This window comes from Grampus griseus, assembly GCF_964374135.1.
Source record: "Grampus griseus genome assembly, chromosome: 8".
In the NCBI taxonomy this organism is placed as follows: domain Eukaryota; kingdom Metazoa; phylum Chordata; class Mammalia; order Artiodactyla; family Delphinidae; genus Grampus; species Grampus griseus.
Genome location: NC_139002.1, coordinates 11,993,745 through 12,011,945, shown reverse-complemented (window position 1 = coordinate 12,011,945; position 18,201 = coordinate 11,993,745). Strand labels below are relative to the sequence as shown.

At 46.9% G+C, this 18,201-nt stretch overlaps 1 protein-coding gene across 1 annotated transcript in view; it reads left to right on the top strand.

Moving 5' to 3' along the window:
- SORL1 (sortilin related receptor 1) overlaps positions 1 to 17,910 on the top strand; it is a 161,043-nt gene extending 143,133 nt beyond the window's left edge. The window contains exons 42-48 of the mRNA XM_082659998.1: positions 3,136 to 3,255; positions 4,180 to 4,344; positions 5,660 to 5,834; positions 6,865 to 6,971; positions 9,542 to 9,734; positions 12,184 to 12,396; positions 13,793 to 17,910. Coding sequence (XP_082516124.1) covers positions 3,136 to 3,255; positions 4,180 to 4,344; positions 5,660 to 5,834; positions 6,865 to 6,971; positions 9,542 to 9,734; positions 12,184 to 12,396; positions 13,793 to 13,860 — 1,041 coding nt within the window. The 3' untranslated portion in view covers positions 13,861 to 17,910. The remainder of the gene's footprint in view (positions 1 to 3,135; positions 3,256 to 4,179; positions 4,345 to 5,659; positions 5,835 to 6,864; positions 6,972 to 9,541; positions 9,735 to 12,183; positions 12,397 to 13,792) is intronic.
- Positions 17,911 to 18,201: the final 291 nt, after the last annotated feature.

Here is an 18,201-nt window from a genome sequence, read left to right as displayed (position 1 = left end):
TGTTTTTCTTCTCACCCCAAACACAAGCTACCCTTGTAGTCAGTTCTGGATTACCTTCTAGAGGCGCCTGACATCCTGCCTCAGCCTCCCTTTCTGCATCCTGGCCTGGCATCCAAGACAAAGAGCCCCCTGCTGTTTGCTGAATAGACCTAGTTTGAGGAGGGGGCACATTCCCCAGCTGGGAGTCTCACCTAGGGATGGGTGAGAAGTCGCCTGCAGGACAATGAGTATGCACCTGAGGACCGTGCCTCAGGCTCCTCGAGCCCCTCCTCACCTACGGGATCCCCCGCCCACAGGTTGCTTTCTCTGTCCCCCCAAACATGCCCCACCCCAGTTCATTCCAGGATGCTGGCTCTACTTGTATATAGGCCTTTTGTTTTCATGTATGCATTTTGACTCACTGGAATTAGATCTGCGCTTTTTTTTTTTTCTTTCGCGGTACGCGGGCCTCTCACTGTTGTGGCCTCTCCCGTTGCGGAGCACAGGCTCCGGACGCGCAGGCTCAGCGGCCATGGCTCACGGGCCCAGCCGCTCCACGGCATGTGGGATCTTCGCGGACCGGGGCACGAACCCGTGTCCCCTGCATCGGCAGGTGGACTCTCAACCACTGCGCCACCAGGGAAGCCCTGCGCTTCTTTTTGAGCCTGGTTTTGATTTCCCGCCTTCCACAGTGTGCACCCTCCTTTGCTTTCAGGTGCACTTTCGCAAGCCTCTTATCATGCCCCTCCTGCCTCTGCACCAGGGCGTCTGCTCTCTCTGCCCTGGAATCCTTCCTGCTCCTGCTGCTGTGTAGTCAAATCCTAGCTCTTCTACTGGATCTCTTTCCCTTACCAACTCCTAAATCTTTAGAGTTGACGCCACACAGCATAATGTTTCATTAGATACTGCATATCCGATTTGATATCTTCTGTCCACTGTCATCTCCCTGAGTAGTTTGTAAGTTCTTGAAGGGAAGGATTGTTTTCTGGGTTTTCCAAATGGAAAAGCATATGGAACTAAATCTGTAATTGAGCCTTAGTGAATCCTCAGTGGCTGGTGAGGAGGAATTGGCATGAGTCTTGTCTTCTGAGGGCATCCCCAGTGTGCATCGGGGGCAGGACTGGTTCGTGGGGAAAGAACCAAGGTTTGCAAGTAATTAATTGTCTGTGAGATCAGCTGTGAAGGAGGAGGGAGAGGTAGGAGTTAACTGAGCACCCACTGTGTGCCAGGCACGATGCCTACCCTTCATCCGTGGTCTCGCACTTAGTCCTCTCATCAGCTCTGTGGGGTAAATGTTCCTTCTCTACCAGTGAGGAGACCATGGCTCAGAGGGGGTGAAGTAACTGGCCAAAGTCGAGGGTTAGTAAGCAACAGGCTGAGTTAGAGCTCAGGTCCAGCTAATTTAACAGCCTGGGCTCTTCTGTTGCTCCAGAACCTGACTCTGGGGCAGGGACAGAGATGAGAATGCCCAGAGCCCCCCCGGTCTCCATTTTACCTGGAAGTAGACCGTTATCACAGAGGGGCCTTTATCTCTGTTTAAGTACCCAACTCAGAGCCTGCCCACCTGTCACCCCCAGCTGTCTGCACAGAGTGGGGCATTGTGTACAGAACACTGGCCCGTGACTTGTTTTTAGTGTCTCACCACACGTGAACTTGGAGAAGGAGCCTAGCCCGGCCTCCTCCTGGCTGAGAGACCCCTTACACTCATGGTAGCCTTCCGAGGGTCAGGGGCTGGTGGAGTCCTCTGGACGAAGCTCTCAGCTTCCGCCCGTCTTCCTCTCACTGCGGACGCTGGGGTCTCACTCAGGGCTGCCGTCAGCACCGCAAGAGCTGCCCCCATCACTGTCTGCGTGGGGCCTTCTTACACCCTGGCTCCATGGCTCCAGGGACCCCTTTCCTGGCTCCTGGTTGAAGCCTCCACCCCATGGTGGCCACGGGCCTGTTCTCTCTGGGGGTCAGGCCTGCCTGCGCCCTGGGTCCCCCTCTGCCATCCCATCTGAGCTCTCTCCTTCCCCTGTTCCTGTTCCATTCCCGTTTGCTCATCTGAGACATACAAGTCCTTTTGCATGTCCCTGATGGGCTCCCTTCATCCCCACAGCTTCTCCAAACTTGTACGGTTTTCAAGTCCCCTTTCTTACCTGCTCATATGCTCTTGGAGAAAATGCCCTTTGTTTCTACCTTACAAAGGAAGCTTCCTCATGCTTCCCCCATTAGAAACATGCTCTCAGCTTCCACTTTCCCCTCTATGAGGCCATCAGACTCCCACCTCCTGCTTTAAACTCCACGTGTACCAATTAGGGTTAAGAATGGGTGCATAGAACAGGAATGGAGAGTAACTGTGGCTTTCAACAGTTTATTTCCCTCCTAATTACAAGTCGGTCAGAGTTTGGAGTTCAGCCGTCTGGGAGCTCTACAGCCGCAGCACAGTTTGATCTGGGCCCCAGGCCCTGCCACCTCCAGCCTGTGGCATCACCTTGCAGTCCAGAGGGCCTCCTGGACCACATCACCCTGCATATTCCAGGCAGCGGGAGGGCAGAAGAAGGGCACCGCTCCCTGCATTTCAATGTGTCCTCACCAAGGTCCTGCCTGGAACATCTGCTGACATCTTGTTGACCAGCCCTGTCACGTGGCCTCTGCCGCTTGGAGGGAGGTGTGGGTGTAGGCATGTTTCCAGGTAGCAGTTCTCACTAAGAACCAGGATTCTGCTGAGGGACGAGGGGAGCATGGGAATGTCCTAGGCAGCCAACAGTGCCCGCCCTCCCTCCCCATGCCCCCTCCACGAGCTTGCACACTTGCTATCCCCTTCGCACCTTGGTCAACCCCTCTTTTCCCCAGTTTATTATGCAGTCTTCTAGTGTAGCATCTAACCTTCCACATTTGCATCTTGTTATTGATAATTCTGTATTTCCTCTCTGCCTGGCTCTCCTCAAAAAAGCAAGCTCTGAGGAGAGTCTGCACCGTATTTATCTTTGTAGGTGGGAAGCCACTGCCTGGCCCAGGGTGCCTTCTCTGTAAATGCTGATGAAATAGATGTTGAATGAAGAATTCTTTGTGAGCTCATTTGAAGTGGTTCCCCGGGTCTTAAATTAGGGCTTTCATGAGAGTGAAGTCACCGGCCACTGAACTGGTGTCCTTTCTGTTCTCTCCTTTTACCAGGTTTACGGCATCTTCTATGCCACATCCTTTCTTGACCTGTATCGCAACCCCAAGAGCTTGACTACATCACAGCACAACAAAACAGTCCTTGTCAGTGGGGATGAGCAGTATTTGTTTCTGGTAAGTTTCCTGCGCCAGGAGTACAGAAGAATGTTTTATTTTTTGAGGATGTCTTAATTGCTGGCCTCCTGGCTCAGACCCAGGACCTGGGGAGCTGGAGATGTGGATTCCAGGATCCGTGTGCGATGCGTGTGCCCCTGTGCATGTATTTGTGCGAGAGAGAGGGGCTGTGAGAGAGACACACACGGGAGGATGGTTCTTTTTCACAAGCATCAGGTTTTTACTTGAAACGCAGAATGAACGGCCACTTAGCCAACTACAGCTCCCTTGTGCAGGATTGAGAACTTGGAGAATGGGTCACAGGAATAAATAAAAGCTTTTGTCAGATTCCACTTCTAGGAATTTAGCTTACATGCTTTTACATGTGTGCCAAGATATTTAGAGAAACATGTTTGGTATACTGTTGCTTGTGAAAACAAAAGATTTGGAACAAATGTCTATCAAGAGAAGACTGGTTAAAAGGGTTGTTGCTTATCTTTGTGATGGAGTATAGTGCAACCATCCAACACAAATACAACAAACTCCAAATGTACTGATTTGGAAAAATCTCCATGCTGTATTATTAAGTAAAAGAAGCGAAGAGCATAATAATATGTGTAATGTTTTTGCATTTGTGTAAAAAAAATTAAGAACAGTAGGCTACACATATACATGCATGCATAAGTACACACATATATAAGTACATATCTATACACACATACCCGTATATCTGGGCTTATATTTGTGTAGGACATTTCTGGAAGGAAGCACATAAGATCACTACTAGTACTACCTCTGGGAAAACGGATTAGAGATCTGGGGTAGGTGGGGAATTATTCTACATCTTTTTGTATGCATTGAATTTTAATTGTATCCATATGTCACTATTTTGTTGAAACAGTGGTTTGGTGACAACTGCATGAGTTCGAATGGTGTTTGTTTCAGGTCCGGGTGGTGGCGCCCTACCAGGGGCCGTCCTCTGACTACGTCGTGGTGAGGATGATCCCAGATAGCAGGCTTCCTCCCCGTCACCTGCACGTGGTTCATACAGGCAAAACCTCCGCTGTCATCAAGTGGGAATCCCCATACGATTCTCCTGACCAGGACCTGGTGAGGGGACGCATGGTCTGGTTTGGGGGCGGGTGGGTCCTGTAAGGGGGCAAGAAACCTAGTCCTGGTGCTTGGAGCTCAGCAGGAGGTCTCCCCCTATTTCTGCCTGGTCAAAGATGGGGTCCTTACAGGTGCCTCTTCTTCATTGTCACATCTCCAGTATTCCTGGCTACCATACTGGTTTGTCCCTCCTTCTCTGCTTTCTCTACCTTCACTAACAAATCTAAATCTAGCCCACTGCCTGTTTTTCTAAATAAAGTTTTATTAGAACCAGGTTATACCCATTCGTTTACACATTATCTAGAGCTGCTTTTATGCTACAAACAAGAGAGTTGAGTAATTGTGGTAGAGACCATCTATTCTTCAAGGTCTAAGATATTTGTTCTCTGAACCTTTACAAAAAAGTTTGCTGGCCCGTGCCCTAAGAGAAGAGGCATTGATTCTAGAAAAAACCTCCCATTTTCCCTTGCCCAGGCTGCTCTGACCTCCATGCCCTCTGCCCTTCCTGCTGTCCCAGGGGTGGGTGGTTTTAAATGCTTGGTCACAAAGACTCCTCTGGCCTCTCAGCTTCTTCCTGTTGATTGAGTTCCCTGTGCTTACTACCTGTCCTTTTACTTTCTACCTGTCCCCATAGACATAAGAAGCAACCTGGGAGAAAGTAAATGGGGTTTTTTGTCTCTTAGAGCTGGAATTGAACACTTTCATTCATTGTTCCCCTCTGACGACATCCCGACACTATGGCAGTGGAGATAGAGAATTTGAACACTGAACTGGTTTTTTGTTTTTTTTTTTTTTGCGGTACGCGGGCCTCTCCCTGTTGTGGCCTCTCCCGTTGCGGAGCACAGGCTCCAGATGCACAGGCTCAGTTGCCATGGCTCACGGGCCCAGCCGCTCCGCGGCACGTGGGATCCTCCCGGACCGGGGCACGAACCCGCGTCCCCTGCATCGGCAGGCAGACTCTCAACCACTGCGCCACCAGGGAAGCCCTGAACTGGGGTTTTTCTTGCATGTTCCAACCTACCTGCTGCTGCCATCACAAATGTGGTTTTCCCTAGAGTTGTTGTTTTGGGGATAGGTGGGGTAGGTGGATCAAACTGACAATTCTCTGTACAAATCTGGGAGTGAATACTTGTTATAAGCTTGGTACATGACTACCCCAGAGGCTTTCCAAAGAACAGACATTGGGGCTCAAAATATTGTTGCCGGGGGTCACAACCACTGACATACTTATATTACATGGGCCACCATTGAACTACAAAGAGTAAAACAACTCCAGGTTCCTGATTACCATTAAAATGTCTTTTTCTTGTCCTAGCTATATGCAGTTGCAGTTAAAGATCTCATAAGGAAGAGTGACCGGAGCTACAAGGTGAAATCCCGCAACAGTACCGTGGAATACACCCTTAGCAAGTTGGAGCCTGGAGGGAAATACCATGTGATCGTTCAGCTGGGGAACATGAGCAAGGACTCCAGTATCAAAATTACCACAGGTGAGCCGACGAGCGATTGGCGGCCCCCCTCACACGGCAAGGCACTCCCAGTGCCGCTAGAACCCCTCTAGGCATGGGATTTCTTCTTTTCCTTTTTTATTTTTTAGTTTTTTGAAGACATAGGATTTCTATCAGTAATTGCACAGGAAGTGCGAAGACGACCCGCAGTGTCCACGCTGGGGCAGAGCCGTGCAGGGGTCCCAGTATCTGGGCTGCAGGGTGGTGGCCAGGGCGCTGTGGGCTGGGGAGTGGCTGTCGTTTTCCATATTCTCCATCTCCTCTAGTCTCCCCTCCCCTAGCTGGTTCTGACATTTCCAAGAGAGTTAGGAAATAAAACTGAACATTGGCCACTTAAAGCCAAGCTTTGCATCTGGGCACCTGGACTGAGGTCATCGTGGTTCCTTGGGGCGACATCATGTGCAGAAATGGACGGAGACCAGTAACTGGGCAGCAGATTAAAGGGGGATTTGCTGCCAGCTCCAGGCTGGCTCAGCTGTCAGGCTCAAGTTCAGAGAGCAAGTAATAAGCTCAGTTACTCGGACAGCAGCAGGCGATATCAGGAGTGTCAGTAACGGAGGCCGGCAGTGTGAACCGTGGGCCTGGGCCATACTCGGTGGTCATTCTAGGGCTCTGTCTTCAGACCGAGCTCCCTAGGCCCTCACTGACCTCTAAGGCCTCTGGCATTTGGAGCACGAAAGTAGACTGGAACCAGAGCAGAAGTCCAGGTAAACTTTGAACATGGTTCCCTCCCACCCCATCCCTTCCTCCCCCTACCCCGTTTGTTTTTGGCCATCCTTGAGTCTAGATAATGTCCAGATATCTTGGCTAAAGGTATTATAACAACAAAAGAGATGCCAGTTAAAGAGTGTCTACCATGTGCTAGGCTGTATACTAAGCGGTAATGTGTATTATTCCTTCCTTAACCTATCCCTTCAAGATTAGCATTATTTAATCAACCTTTGACAGACAAGAAAACGGAGACTCAGATGTTGAGCTACTAACCGCATCCTACTTCACCTTTAATTTTCAGTTTCATTATCAGCACCTGATGCCTTAAAAATCATAACAGAAAATGACCATGTTCTTCTGTTTTGGAAAAGCCTAGCTTTGAAGGAAAAGCATTTTAATGAAAGCAGGGTAAGTTCCTCCCTCCTTCTCAGTGACTTTGGAAATCTAATTGAAATGCCATTTTAGAGATGAGCTCGTTAACAGCATGCTGGCATAGATAAAGTAAAAAGAAGGAATAGGGCAGGGGAGTGAACTTGAGAATTAAAGGACCATTTTCTGTAGGATTGCTAATTAGTGAAATGTTTATACTGCCCATTAAAGATGTGAATCTCTGCACTAAGCACTTTTCAATCCTGAACTTGTCATCCCCTGAAAGATAGGGAAACGGGCTGGAGTCCTCACTGTGCTTCCTGAGGCTGGACAGGGGTTCAGCATCAGAACCCAGGGCCCCCTCTTTCCCAAACAGTGTGAGGGCGGGGCTATGGCTTTAGTACTGGGGAACTGAGCTGCACTGCCAACCTGGAATCTTACCAGTTTCTTTCCAGTGAGCAGGAAGTGCTTGAAGATAGTCTTTTGACATATGAAAAACACCTTGTTTCATTTTGTTTTTAGCAGACCAATTACTGAACTCACAGCAGGAGATAGGAGGAGGAGGAGGAGAGTGGCACCTGGGAATAGATTTGCCATCCAAGGGTGGACAGATTCTCCAGTGGAGCTGGGTTGGCCCCATTGTCAGCAAAGCATGAGCTAAATAGATACACAGTAAATCAACCGTGGCTACCTCGGGGTAGAGCGTTGGCAGAGAGTCCTCCAGTTCTAAATCGTCACAGTGTAATGCCAGAAGGATCAAAATTGGAAAATTCTCACAACTGTGACATATAAATGGTTAATGTATTTAAGTGTAAAGAGAGCTTTCAAATCAATTCAAAACAGAAACACATTGACCCTTGAAAAACGCAGATTTGAATTGTGCAGGTCCACTTATATGTGGAACCTACAGTACCACACCATCTGTGGTTGGTTGAATGCAAGGATGCAGACCGAGGATACAGAGGGTCCACTCTAAGTTATTCTCGGATGTTTGACTGCTCAGAGAGTCAGGGCCCCAACCCCTACATTGTTCAGAGGTCAACTGTGTTATAATTTTGAATAAGGAACAGGTAGCAAGGTAAAAATGTTCAAGCAGCAGTGAGCAAAAGAAAATAAAGTTTCAGCTTCACTAGTAATCTAAACAGCACAGATACAGCACTTTCACATTAAATTGGCAAAAGTTTTGGGGGAGGGTAGTACCAACATGAGTCATAGCTGGGGAGAGGAGTGCTCTGGGAATATGAATGGGTTCAACCTTCTGTAAGGCACTTTGGCAGTAGGTATCAGAAACATTGAAAGTGTTACATCGTTTGATCCAGCAATTCTAGGATTTTACTCTAAGGAAACAGTGTGCATAAAGAACTTGATTTATGACAGTAAGAAAGAGAACACACCCTAGATGCCCACTAGAAGAGGGTTGGTCAAGTCAGTTATGGGTGGCTGATGTTGGTATCATTTACATTTTTTTTCTTTATCCCCTTACGTATTTTGCAAATGTCCTACACCACATATATATTAGATAGAAAATAATAAATGCTAGTTAGTAGTCTATAAAAAAGAAGGCAGGAGTAGGACTCCAGGCAGGTGCTGTAGGGAGACCCAGTCGGGCAGCCAATTGTCATCAGCGTGGCAGGAGCCCAGCTTCGTAAAGGTTGAGCTTGCAGTCAGTATTCCATTCCCAGTGCAGGGTTCCAGCATAAGCTTAATGTGTCCTTATTCCTTCCTCCTGACTTAGAGTTCAAAGAAGAGGCAGGTCATCAGAATGAGAACCAGGAGACTATGATTATGCAGTGGGGCCCAATATGTGGGTAGAAATAAGATGGGAGGGGTTCTGCGGTGGGGGGAGGTGCTGGTAGCTATGACACTGGAAGACTTGGAGATCAACCGGGAAGTCTGGGAGTCAATCCTGATCCCAGCCAGCATGCTGGGTTCGGGCTGTTCCAAGAGGGATTTTTCCAGCACAGGAGTCCAAGACTCTCCCCGAGCCAGTCTAAATAGGATGCTTATTTCACACTCCGCCAGTGAACAGAGGCTGAGCTGCTGCAGTGCTGCCTAGTTCAAGGCCAGGCTTGTCTGGGGCTGAGATCAGCTTGGATGAGCTAGAAAGCCCGGAGATAGGAAGTGAGCTGCAAGCCAGCAATGGAGTTTGTATAGGCTGTTCTAAGGAGAAATGTCTTGCTTTTATTTTTTACCCCATGCCTGGAGTCCACTGCAACTTGGATTTATTATTGGTCCATCTCCTTTCAATGACCTGTTGCTATGTTGTCTGGATTCTTTGTTTCATTTAATATTCCTTGAGATAAGTGGATTGCTGACCAGAACTTTGAATTCTGTACTGGAGTATTTGTTAAGATGGCTTTTGTTAGGTCTGTGCTTTTCATTTCTGCTATGTGGCTCAGAAGTGGGTAGTTAGATGTTGGGGATGAGAATGTTCCCATTTTCTGAATCTAATATCTCAGTGCTATGTAAAAAGAACTGGTACGAAACACACACTGCTTTAGCATCTATAAATGTCTGCAATAAGGAGCTCACAGAGTTGGAACCAGTAGTAGCAGCTGTTAGATTCCTTATTTAACTTCCTGAGCAATCCCTCCTGTGTTTGTTTTCAGGGCTATGAGATACACATGTTTGATAGTGCCATGAATATCACAGCTTACCTTGGGAATACTACTGACAATTTCTTTAAAATCTCCAACCTGAAGTTGGGTCATAATTATACTTTCACTGTCCAAGCACGATGCCTTTTTGGCAGCCAGATTTGTGGGGAGCCTGCTGTCCTGCTCTATGATGAGTTGGGATCTGGTAAGTTGCTGTTGTTGCCCATTTCCATCTTCAATTCCGAGGAAATATATCAAGGATGTAGCATGGCTTGATAAACACGTGTCTTTCTAAAACGCATTTAATATATTCTTGCAGCTCAAAGGAAAATCATTTATGCATCAGTTTAATCAGATACTGATATATTTAAAAAATACTTCCTGGGCTTCCCTGGTGGCACAGTGGTTGAGAGTCCGCCTGCCGATGCAGGGGACACGGGTTCGTGCCCCGGTCCGGGAGGATCCCACATGCCGCGGAGCGGCTGGGCCCGTGAGCCATGGCCGCTGAGCCTGCGCGTCCGGAGCCTGTGCTCGGCAACGGGAGAGGCCACAGCAGTGAGAGGCCCGCGTACCGCAAAAAAAAAAAAAAAAAAATGCTTCCTGAGTCAGGCATGGTGTGAGGAGCTGGGATTATAAGGTGACCATATTCTGCATGTAAAGCAGAAGAAAGGGAGGTTTTGTTGAAAAAGGAGATTCTGCTTGGGAAGCACTAGCTTAATGAGTTTTGTTTTTATTCTGTGGAAGACTGTTCAGAGCTGCTAATATGCTAATATTCCCTAGGATTCTACAAGTCAGTAGATTATCTCATCACAGATTCCCTGATTTCTCAGCCTCTTCATCTTCACCATCAGCCTCAGATCAAAGCCTGAAGTTGACCTGGGATCTCTGTCTTCTGGACACACACAGACAGCAGTGTCGGGCCATGCTGATGGCAGGGGAGAGGAACCTTCCATTTACATGGAAATTCTGCTCAGTTTGTAATAGCTTAGCCAGGATTTCAACAAATGTTTTGCCACTGGCCTTTGTAGTTCCATGTATTCCCAGCCAAGAACTGACCAGTGCTTAAGCTCAGAATCTTATGTTAGACTTGTTATATGTTCCATCACGCTTCCCGGCGTGGCTTCTGGGGGAATCCTTTATCCTTGGCACCTCCCTAAAAGAGGGAAACCTTGCACACCACATCCCTTGGAGAACTGTCGCATGTTTGAGGTTCTGAGAAGTTTCTACAGGAAACAAACAACCAAACTCTTGTTGTCCTAGTGTTTTTTAAATAGAGTCTCCTTTTTAAGTAAAACCTATTAGCAACCTGTGAAATAGACTTTGGGGAAAACTGCTGTGAGGACATCTGCCAGATACCTTTGTAAACCAAGACTCAGCTGGGAGAATCTCTCAGGTAGACCTCTCGGGCCACCACCTGCCCCTTGATGTGCACGTCCCCTCGGAGGCGGGGTGAGGACAGGAGCTCACTCATTCCTGCCGCCTCCACCGTGCTGGCTTCCTCTTAACTGCTCCAGCCCAGAGCTTTCCCCCAATTTTCCACTTCACAGCTGGGATTAGGTTGGGACGCGTGAACTGAGATTTGGGAGAGTTTTTTCCAGTAAGTCGATAGTGCAAGAAATTAACGACGTGGCTATTGAGTTGTTAGATCAGACTCGCAGGAAATGGCTGCTCTCTGGCCCGTCTTTACGAAGACCTATTGGGATGAAGCCCTGGGCGGCTCCTGAGCTCTCTCCACAAGGCAAAGCCCTGGCCTGCATCACCTCGCCCTGCACCAGGGAACAACCTCAAGCCTGATGAAGCTCCTCATGGAGACCGAGGAAGTCCACTTTGCTTCCTTAGCTAAAACTGACGCCCGCAAGCCATGTTCCTGCCTCAGGTTCAGACTTTCCCCAGGATTTATGACATAAAAATCTACCCCTTCCAGGAAGGCTGGCTCTAACCCCACAGGGAGATGGCTTTGCCCCAGAGCCCTGTCGCTACAGCTTTGTCAGTACCTCATGATAAAGCTAATATTTGTTTAAAACAGTGGGAAGGGAGCATCACTGTTAGGTTATAGACACCCAGATGGCTTTGCAAAGAGCTTTTACAAAATGTTAAATGTATATGGAAAGATTTTCTCTCTCTCTTATTTAAGTTAAAAAACCTCATAAAACTTCATGAGCTGTTAAGTCAGTATTGCAGTAAAGGAATCTCATTTGTATCACTTAATGGAGCTTCAGGTAATTGCAGTTCAGAGTGACTTTGGTGCCAAGTAGGGGGAAATAATTGCAATCTCGTTAATTAGTGGTCTGATTTCACATCCTCTTATGTAAGGCAAGCAAGCGGTCTTAAGTAATAACGCTAATGAAATCAGTGTTGGTACCCCAACAAAGGTCTCCCTTCCAAGAGATTATCTAAATAACCAACGAGGCCGTGATTAGGAGCCTAATGTAATTACCGTATTTGCATGCACAAGGCCTGTCCTCCATCACTCATGGCAAGGAGTCGGGAAACATTCAGGCGTCACGTGCGGGAACGTGCCATACCGGGCAGGCGGCTCGGGGAGGTGTTGCGAGCTCTCGGCGTTCCGGGGTGGGTGGGGCAGTGAGGGGTTGCCCAGTCTGTTCTCCCGCCCTTACGTGGGAGGCTCACGGGTTGGCCTCTTGCCTTTGCAGGTGGCGATGCCTCAACGATCCAGGCCGCCAGATCTACCGACGTTGCTGCCGTGGTGGTGCCCATCCTGTTCCTGATACTGCTGAGCCTGGGCGTCGGGTTCGCCATCCTGTACACGAAGCATCGGAGGCTGCAGAGCAGCTTCACCGCTTTTGCCAACAGCCACTACAGCTCCAGGCTGGGCTCGGCCGTCTTCTCCTCGGGGGATGACCTGGGTGAGTGCGTCAGGGCACAGGGTTCTTCTTCCCAGGGCAGACCCCACAAAGCCAGGGGCTTGCTGAGGAAACGCCCGCCTCGAGCTCATCTTTTGACGCTAGCAGAGCGCTTTACTAACCAGTGATCCTACTGCTTTGGGTTGAATCAGTTGGAGCCCTTTGCTTTGAAGTTGCTCCTAAATTAAAATACCAGTATTCTCTTAAATAGTGTGCCCGAGGCAGGGAGTTCTGTGAAAGAACAGATAGGAGCTTGCCCTTTACAGGAAGGATGGGCAGACCCTGGGCTTTGGGTATTCCCAAAGTATTGGCAAATTCTTAAGAATTTCCGACCCCTCTCATCCTTCACAGACCTGGAGGCCTGACGTCTCTGGAGATGTTAGTCTAGACAAAAAGCCACGCTTTCCCCATCGGCTTCCGTCCAAAGAAGCCCTTCCCATCTTACTGTTTCTCTTTCTGATGGCTAGCACAACCTCACTGGCCATTCTTCTTTTACGTATTATGGCATGGCGAAGAGAGGGAGATGTTCCTTTTATAAACGTCTGTGTGCTCAAATTCCTAAATGCTAATTGAGCAAGTAGGCCACTTAATAAATGTAATCAAATAGGTGTGTTTTGGGGCCTTCGCCAAACTCGGGCTTGTCCAAACTCAGACTGCTGAATGGGAGTTTACATATTTATTTTCTTCTGTCAACCAGTTACAGTTTTGTTTATGCAGACATTTACGTGTTCCCTGCTCACTGATCATTCGTTATTGAGTCTTCTCCCTTCTCAGTTTCCTTTCTTGTTTCATCACAGGCGCTTGGACTGCCTTGCGTGAATAGGGTGGGTTCTTTAGTGGGTTCTTTGCTTCTGTTACTGGGGGCAAGAGGAATCCACCCATCACGGGGCCGTGCTGTGATCACTGAAAGCAGATCAGCACTTAGTTGCTCAGGGTGGTACCAGGGCCCACGAGGGGACAACCATGAGTCTGGCTAAATGCTTAAACCCCTCTAAGGTCCTTTTCTTCATGAACAGTGTGGGTTCAAAGGAGAAAACAGACAATGACGTTCACTGTGCTAGCATAGGGTGTGGACAACTCAAATCGGGGCACCTAAGCTACCCGTTGGACTTTGGGGTAGGGAATAAGATCCTCCCTCGTCAAAGATTTACTTTTCTTATTTGGTTAATTTCAAGTACCATGAAAATAAGCTTGGCCACCCGTTGATGGGGAACAGGTGACCCAAGAGTGTCAGAGAGAAGATGGGCTGGGTTTCAGCATCGATTCTTGTGCCTGGCTGGCTCTGCTGCTGACTTTTCCAGCTGGGGCTTGTGCTGTAGGGATGGAGGGTCAGTGGTGGGGTGTGGGGTTGGGCGGAAGTGCCCCGGAACTCACCAAGGACTGACTGTCTTGCCTTTAGGGGAGGACGATGAAGATGCTCCGATGATAACTGGATTTTCCGACGACGTCCCCATGGTGATAGCCTAAAAGAGCTTTCCTCACTAGAAACCAAATGGTGTAAATATTTTATTTGATAAAGATAGTTGATGGTTTATTTTAAAAGATGCACTTTGAGTTGCAATATGTTATTTTTATATGGGCCAAAAAAAAACAACAAAAAAAAACAAAAAAAAGGAGGAAAGAAAGGAATGAATAAACTTTGTCGTAATCAACTGTGAACTTCAAACCAGGTTGATTTTAGTAACCAAATTGCTTTGATTTGATATTAGTGTAGTCTTACAGGGCTGTGCTTACTGGGCATGCTTTTTAAGTCTGTGAGATAATTTTGGTTCAGTAAATTGGCCATTCTTTTTATTTTTCTAAGACACAGAAATGTATTTAATAAAAACTTCGAGAGTGACGGGTAGAATCCCTCCTCCTCGAAAGTATGCTCAAATTAAAAATTTTTTTTGCATTTAGTTTCTATGAAAGTGTTTGGGCGTATGACGGGGGAAGGTTCTTTTGTGTTATTTTGTTAATTTATTGGAACTCTGTATAGGGCAAGGCTTTAGTGGTCATCTGACACCACACATGTTATGAGCCCCTCGCCTATAGGGTTGAGGCGTGGGGAACAGAAGCAGTTTTGTTTCCATTCCAGAAACAATCCATTTTTATTCACTCGTGTGTCACACGACGGTGTTTGACAGAAGAGCATATTGAATCATTGCTCCATTTCAGTTAAACAGAGATGCAGCTTGGGAAGCCCTGCAAGCAACAGCTTCCTCTCTCATATAAATGGATAGATTCTTACTGTACACACCTCTGTACAAGATGTAGCTTTGAAAGCTACAAAATGATAACACTGCTTTATTATACACTGGTGTCATTGTCATTGCAAAACATTGCTCTGGTTGTGGGAGAGAGTTCTAGATTTGTGCCATGATAGCTACACTGGCAGATATAGTACCTAATTTTTCCTCTTGGGATTTTTTGTTTCGTTTTGTTTTTACTTACCGCTGAAGAATGTCAAATGTAAAGTTTTGTATTTGTGTTGAGTTGGCCGCTTACTGTCCTTAAAAATCCGTACTGATATATGCAGTCATTTTGAATTGGGTCAGTGCCTTCTCTTTTCTTCTCTTCTACCACCTGCCTCACCTGTACCCCTGCCCAGTTTAAAGAGAAAATGCTCTTCACTCTTACAGAGAGACAGGAGATGTGTGAATTTGAGACCATTCGATCCAGTTCATGGTAGTGGCAACGCTAGAGTTGATATGCTCTGTAAAATAAGCTGGGCTGTATCCTTCTTCCTTTCAATGCCTCCCCTGTATTCAAACCGTGGCCACTTGGCAGGTGTGTGAAATCCACTGGGGACTGGTGCCCACTCTTGAGACCTAGTGTTGTTAGCAGCAGTGTCTAGCATTGTTGTGACGCCTATCGTATGCACCTCACTGCAGAACTTCTTCCTGAACGAGAAGCAGTGAGCTCTAGGGATATTCCAGAGTCATGCTTCTGCACATGTGTCCCTCACCTGCAAGCTTTGTCAAAACCCCGTCTCCTCTTAGATGCAATGCATCACCTTCTCACAAGTATTTGCTTCCTTTTAACCAGAAGTATCATTCTTCGCTGATAACATACTTTTGTTCTACCTGGGGAGTGTTTGGGAAACAAAGAGCCAATTAAAGTTTTTTTAGTTAAAACATTTTATTTGTGTATATATATATTCTGCTTGAGGAGTATTTTCAATTGTAGACGTTTAGTATGTCGTGAGTGGTGGTAAATGACAAGCCTTCTTCCAGCATGTTTTTCTTCTATCTCTTTCCTGTGTTATGTTTTTAAAGACTGGAATTTCTTTGGCTTTATCTTGTCTTACCGTGGAGTTTCATTCAAAACTCCGAGCCCTACCACCTCCCCTTTTTATAAATAAGCACTTTAAATAACTGAAAGATGAATGATCTGGTGGGAGGCAAGTCATTTAATCGAACCACTAGAAAGTCTATTTTCTTCTTTTCTTTTTCTGCCAACTTTTTGGTGGCATTTGTGAAAGCTGATATCAAAGGCTCTGAGACTTTATATTCAGTTTTTCCATAGGCAAAAGCCTTTCTACAGAGCACATGTCTCCAGTTGGCAACTTGAGATATTTCTGAGCTTCCGAGTCTTATTCCCAGTGCCTGCCAATGCTTAGTGCGCTGTACTGTATAGACTGGCCATCACCCCTCTCCTTGGAAAATGCTACTGGGCTGTTGGAGAAGAAGCAGCCTTTTAGGGCTAGAGTATTTTATATAAACAGAAGAGCTAAGTTCCCGAAGACTAAGCTAGATAGATGGAGCTATGTGGAAATTGTCTATTTTTATGAACTTTTGAAGCACGCACTCTCACCTCCCTCTGCATGGCTTTGTGAGGTTTGATGTATATACGCCGTCTGCAAGAGTCCCAAGGTGGGAGTGACAAGAGCAAATGAGAACAGAAAACTCCGTGGAGACTTTGAAGGTGACCAGATAATTGTCTTCACTGTGACCAGTTGGAGCCTTTGAAGAAGGGGCTTTTGTACCTCATTGGAGATCCTACCTCCAGAGTTCACACTGTATAGGGAAAGGGCTTTATTTTCTTCCAGGATGCATTAGAATTTCAGAAGCCCACATTCATGTGGTCGGCGGACCATGAGTGGACCGCTACAGTTTGGCGGGTGGGGGATTGTGTATACATCTCCTCTGGAAGTTGGTTTTGCCCCTTGATGGATTGAATGGCCCTCAAGCCTTACGAGATGTGGGTCCGTGTGGATAAAATAACAGAGAATAGAGTTCTGCAGAGGAATCCAGGGAGAGGCCATGCCTGCAGACCCTTTTCCAGACAGGTGGGACGCTCCCGTGACTGCTGGCTGGCCCTGGCAAGCTGGGTAAATAGTTACGAAGCTGGGTAACTGGTTGAAACTTCTGACTTTGGGAAGAGGGGTTCCTGGGGTTCCATCTCTGGTAGTTTCACTGGGGATATTTGTGGGGGACAGATGTACAACACACAGCTACATGTTCTCTCTGCCCAACACGTGTGACCCACTAGATGCAGCTCTCCAACAATTTAAGGAACTTCTCAGACCAGTGGACATTTTTGGGCAGGGGGACTGGACAGTCCTGCCTTCAAATATTCGCCTAGTGGTAACTCTCCATCTAGTGAGGTCATGTTCTCGGTACTTCCTTAAGGGCAGAAACCCCATCCGGTCGGGTTTGGTTGGTCGCTTTCCCACTAAGAATGTCACAGTGAATCCCTGAGACGTTTCTCTTCCTTGCGGAGAATTGGGGGTCCCTCAAAGAAAGGATCCAGGGAAGTCAGCAAACCCCATACCACTTCCATATTGATTTTAGGGATTGACTCCAAAATGCTGTGCAGAATCTTCACTCGTGTTGATATTGTATCTTGACGTTCCTATTGCATTATTTTTCTTAAAGGAAGCGTGTGCTGCCTTTCAGGTACAATTTTTATGTAATAAAAGCCAGTGCATTACGTTTATATAGACCACTTTCTATGCAAGACCGAGGTATGGAGCTGATAACGAGAGATTATGTGTGCTGTTGGGTACACAGATGGCAAGCATGTTTTCGGAAGGGGTACCCCCAGCAAACGTGGGTTGAGGGAGGATGGGTCGTGTATATGTTTCTGCCCACTAATTTTGAGCAGCCATATTTGGAATTAAATCATCGGAGCCAAGTAACCCAAGAACGGTATTAGTTTCATGTGTAATAGCTCAAATGGGACAAGTACGAATGCTGGAATGGAACATTATTCTCTGATATTCCATGTCATTTCTCAATGAAAGGCTCTTGTTGTGAATTATTAGAACCTACAGGCAAAAATCAAAAGTATTTGCAGCAAAATAAAGGCCTACTCTGCTCTTAAAGTGAAACACTGTATCCTTGCTTCTCTCCAAAGTGAAGTTAGGTATTTATCGTTTCAGTTGCCTCGATAAGTTTCCAAACCTCTGGTTTATGCTGAAGATTTTACTATATTGTCTCACAGTTTTAAATCATTTTTGTCTCAATGTCAACTTTTTTCACTGAATAAAAATTTAACTGGGTCAAGAAAACACCTCTTTGAATATCCACTCTCTATGCGTGTCTCGAGCTGTTCTTTGGAGTGCAATAAAGATGGTTCATACAGTCTCGGAACACCATTTGACTTGTCTGTTTTAAAGGCATGTTTATTTCATCGAGAAGAGAACACTAAGACCTGGAATAATTTTGTTATTAACAAGCTGGTCTCAGATGGTGGATCACGATGTCTACTCGTGTTGGCTGAGGAGAAGGGAGACATGGTGGCTGTTTTGAAGTAAATAAAATCATTCTGCCAGGACGACCACTAAGTGGCTCCCTTAAAGCTGTAACTACCTTTGCTAAGAGA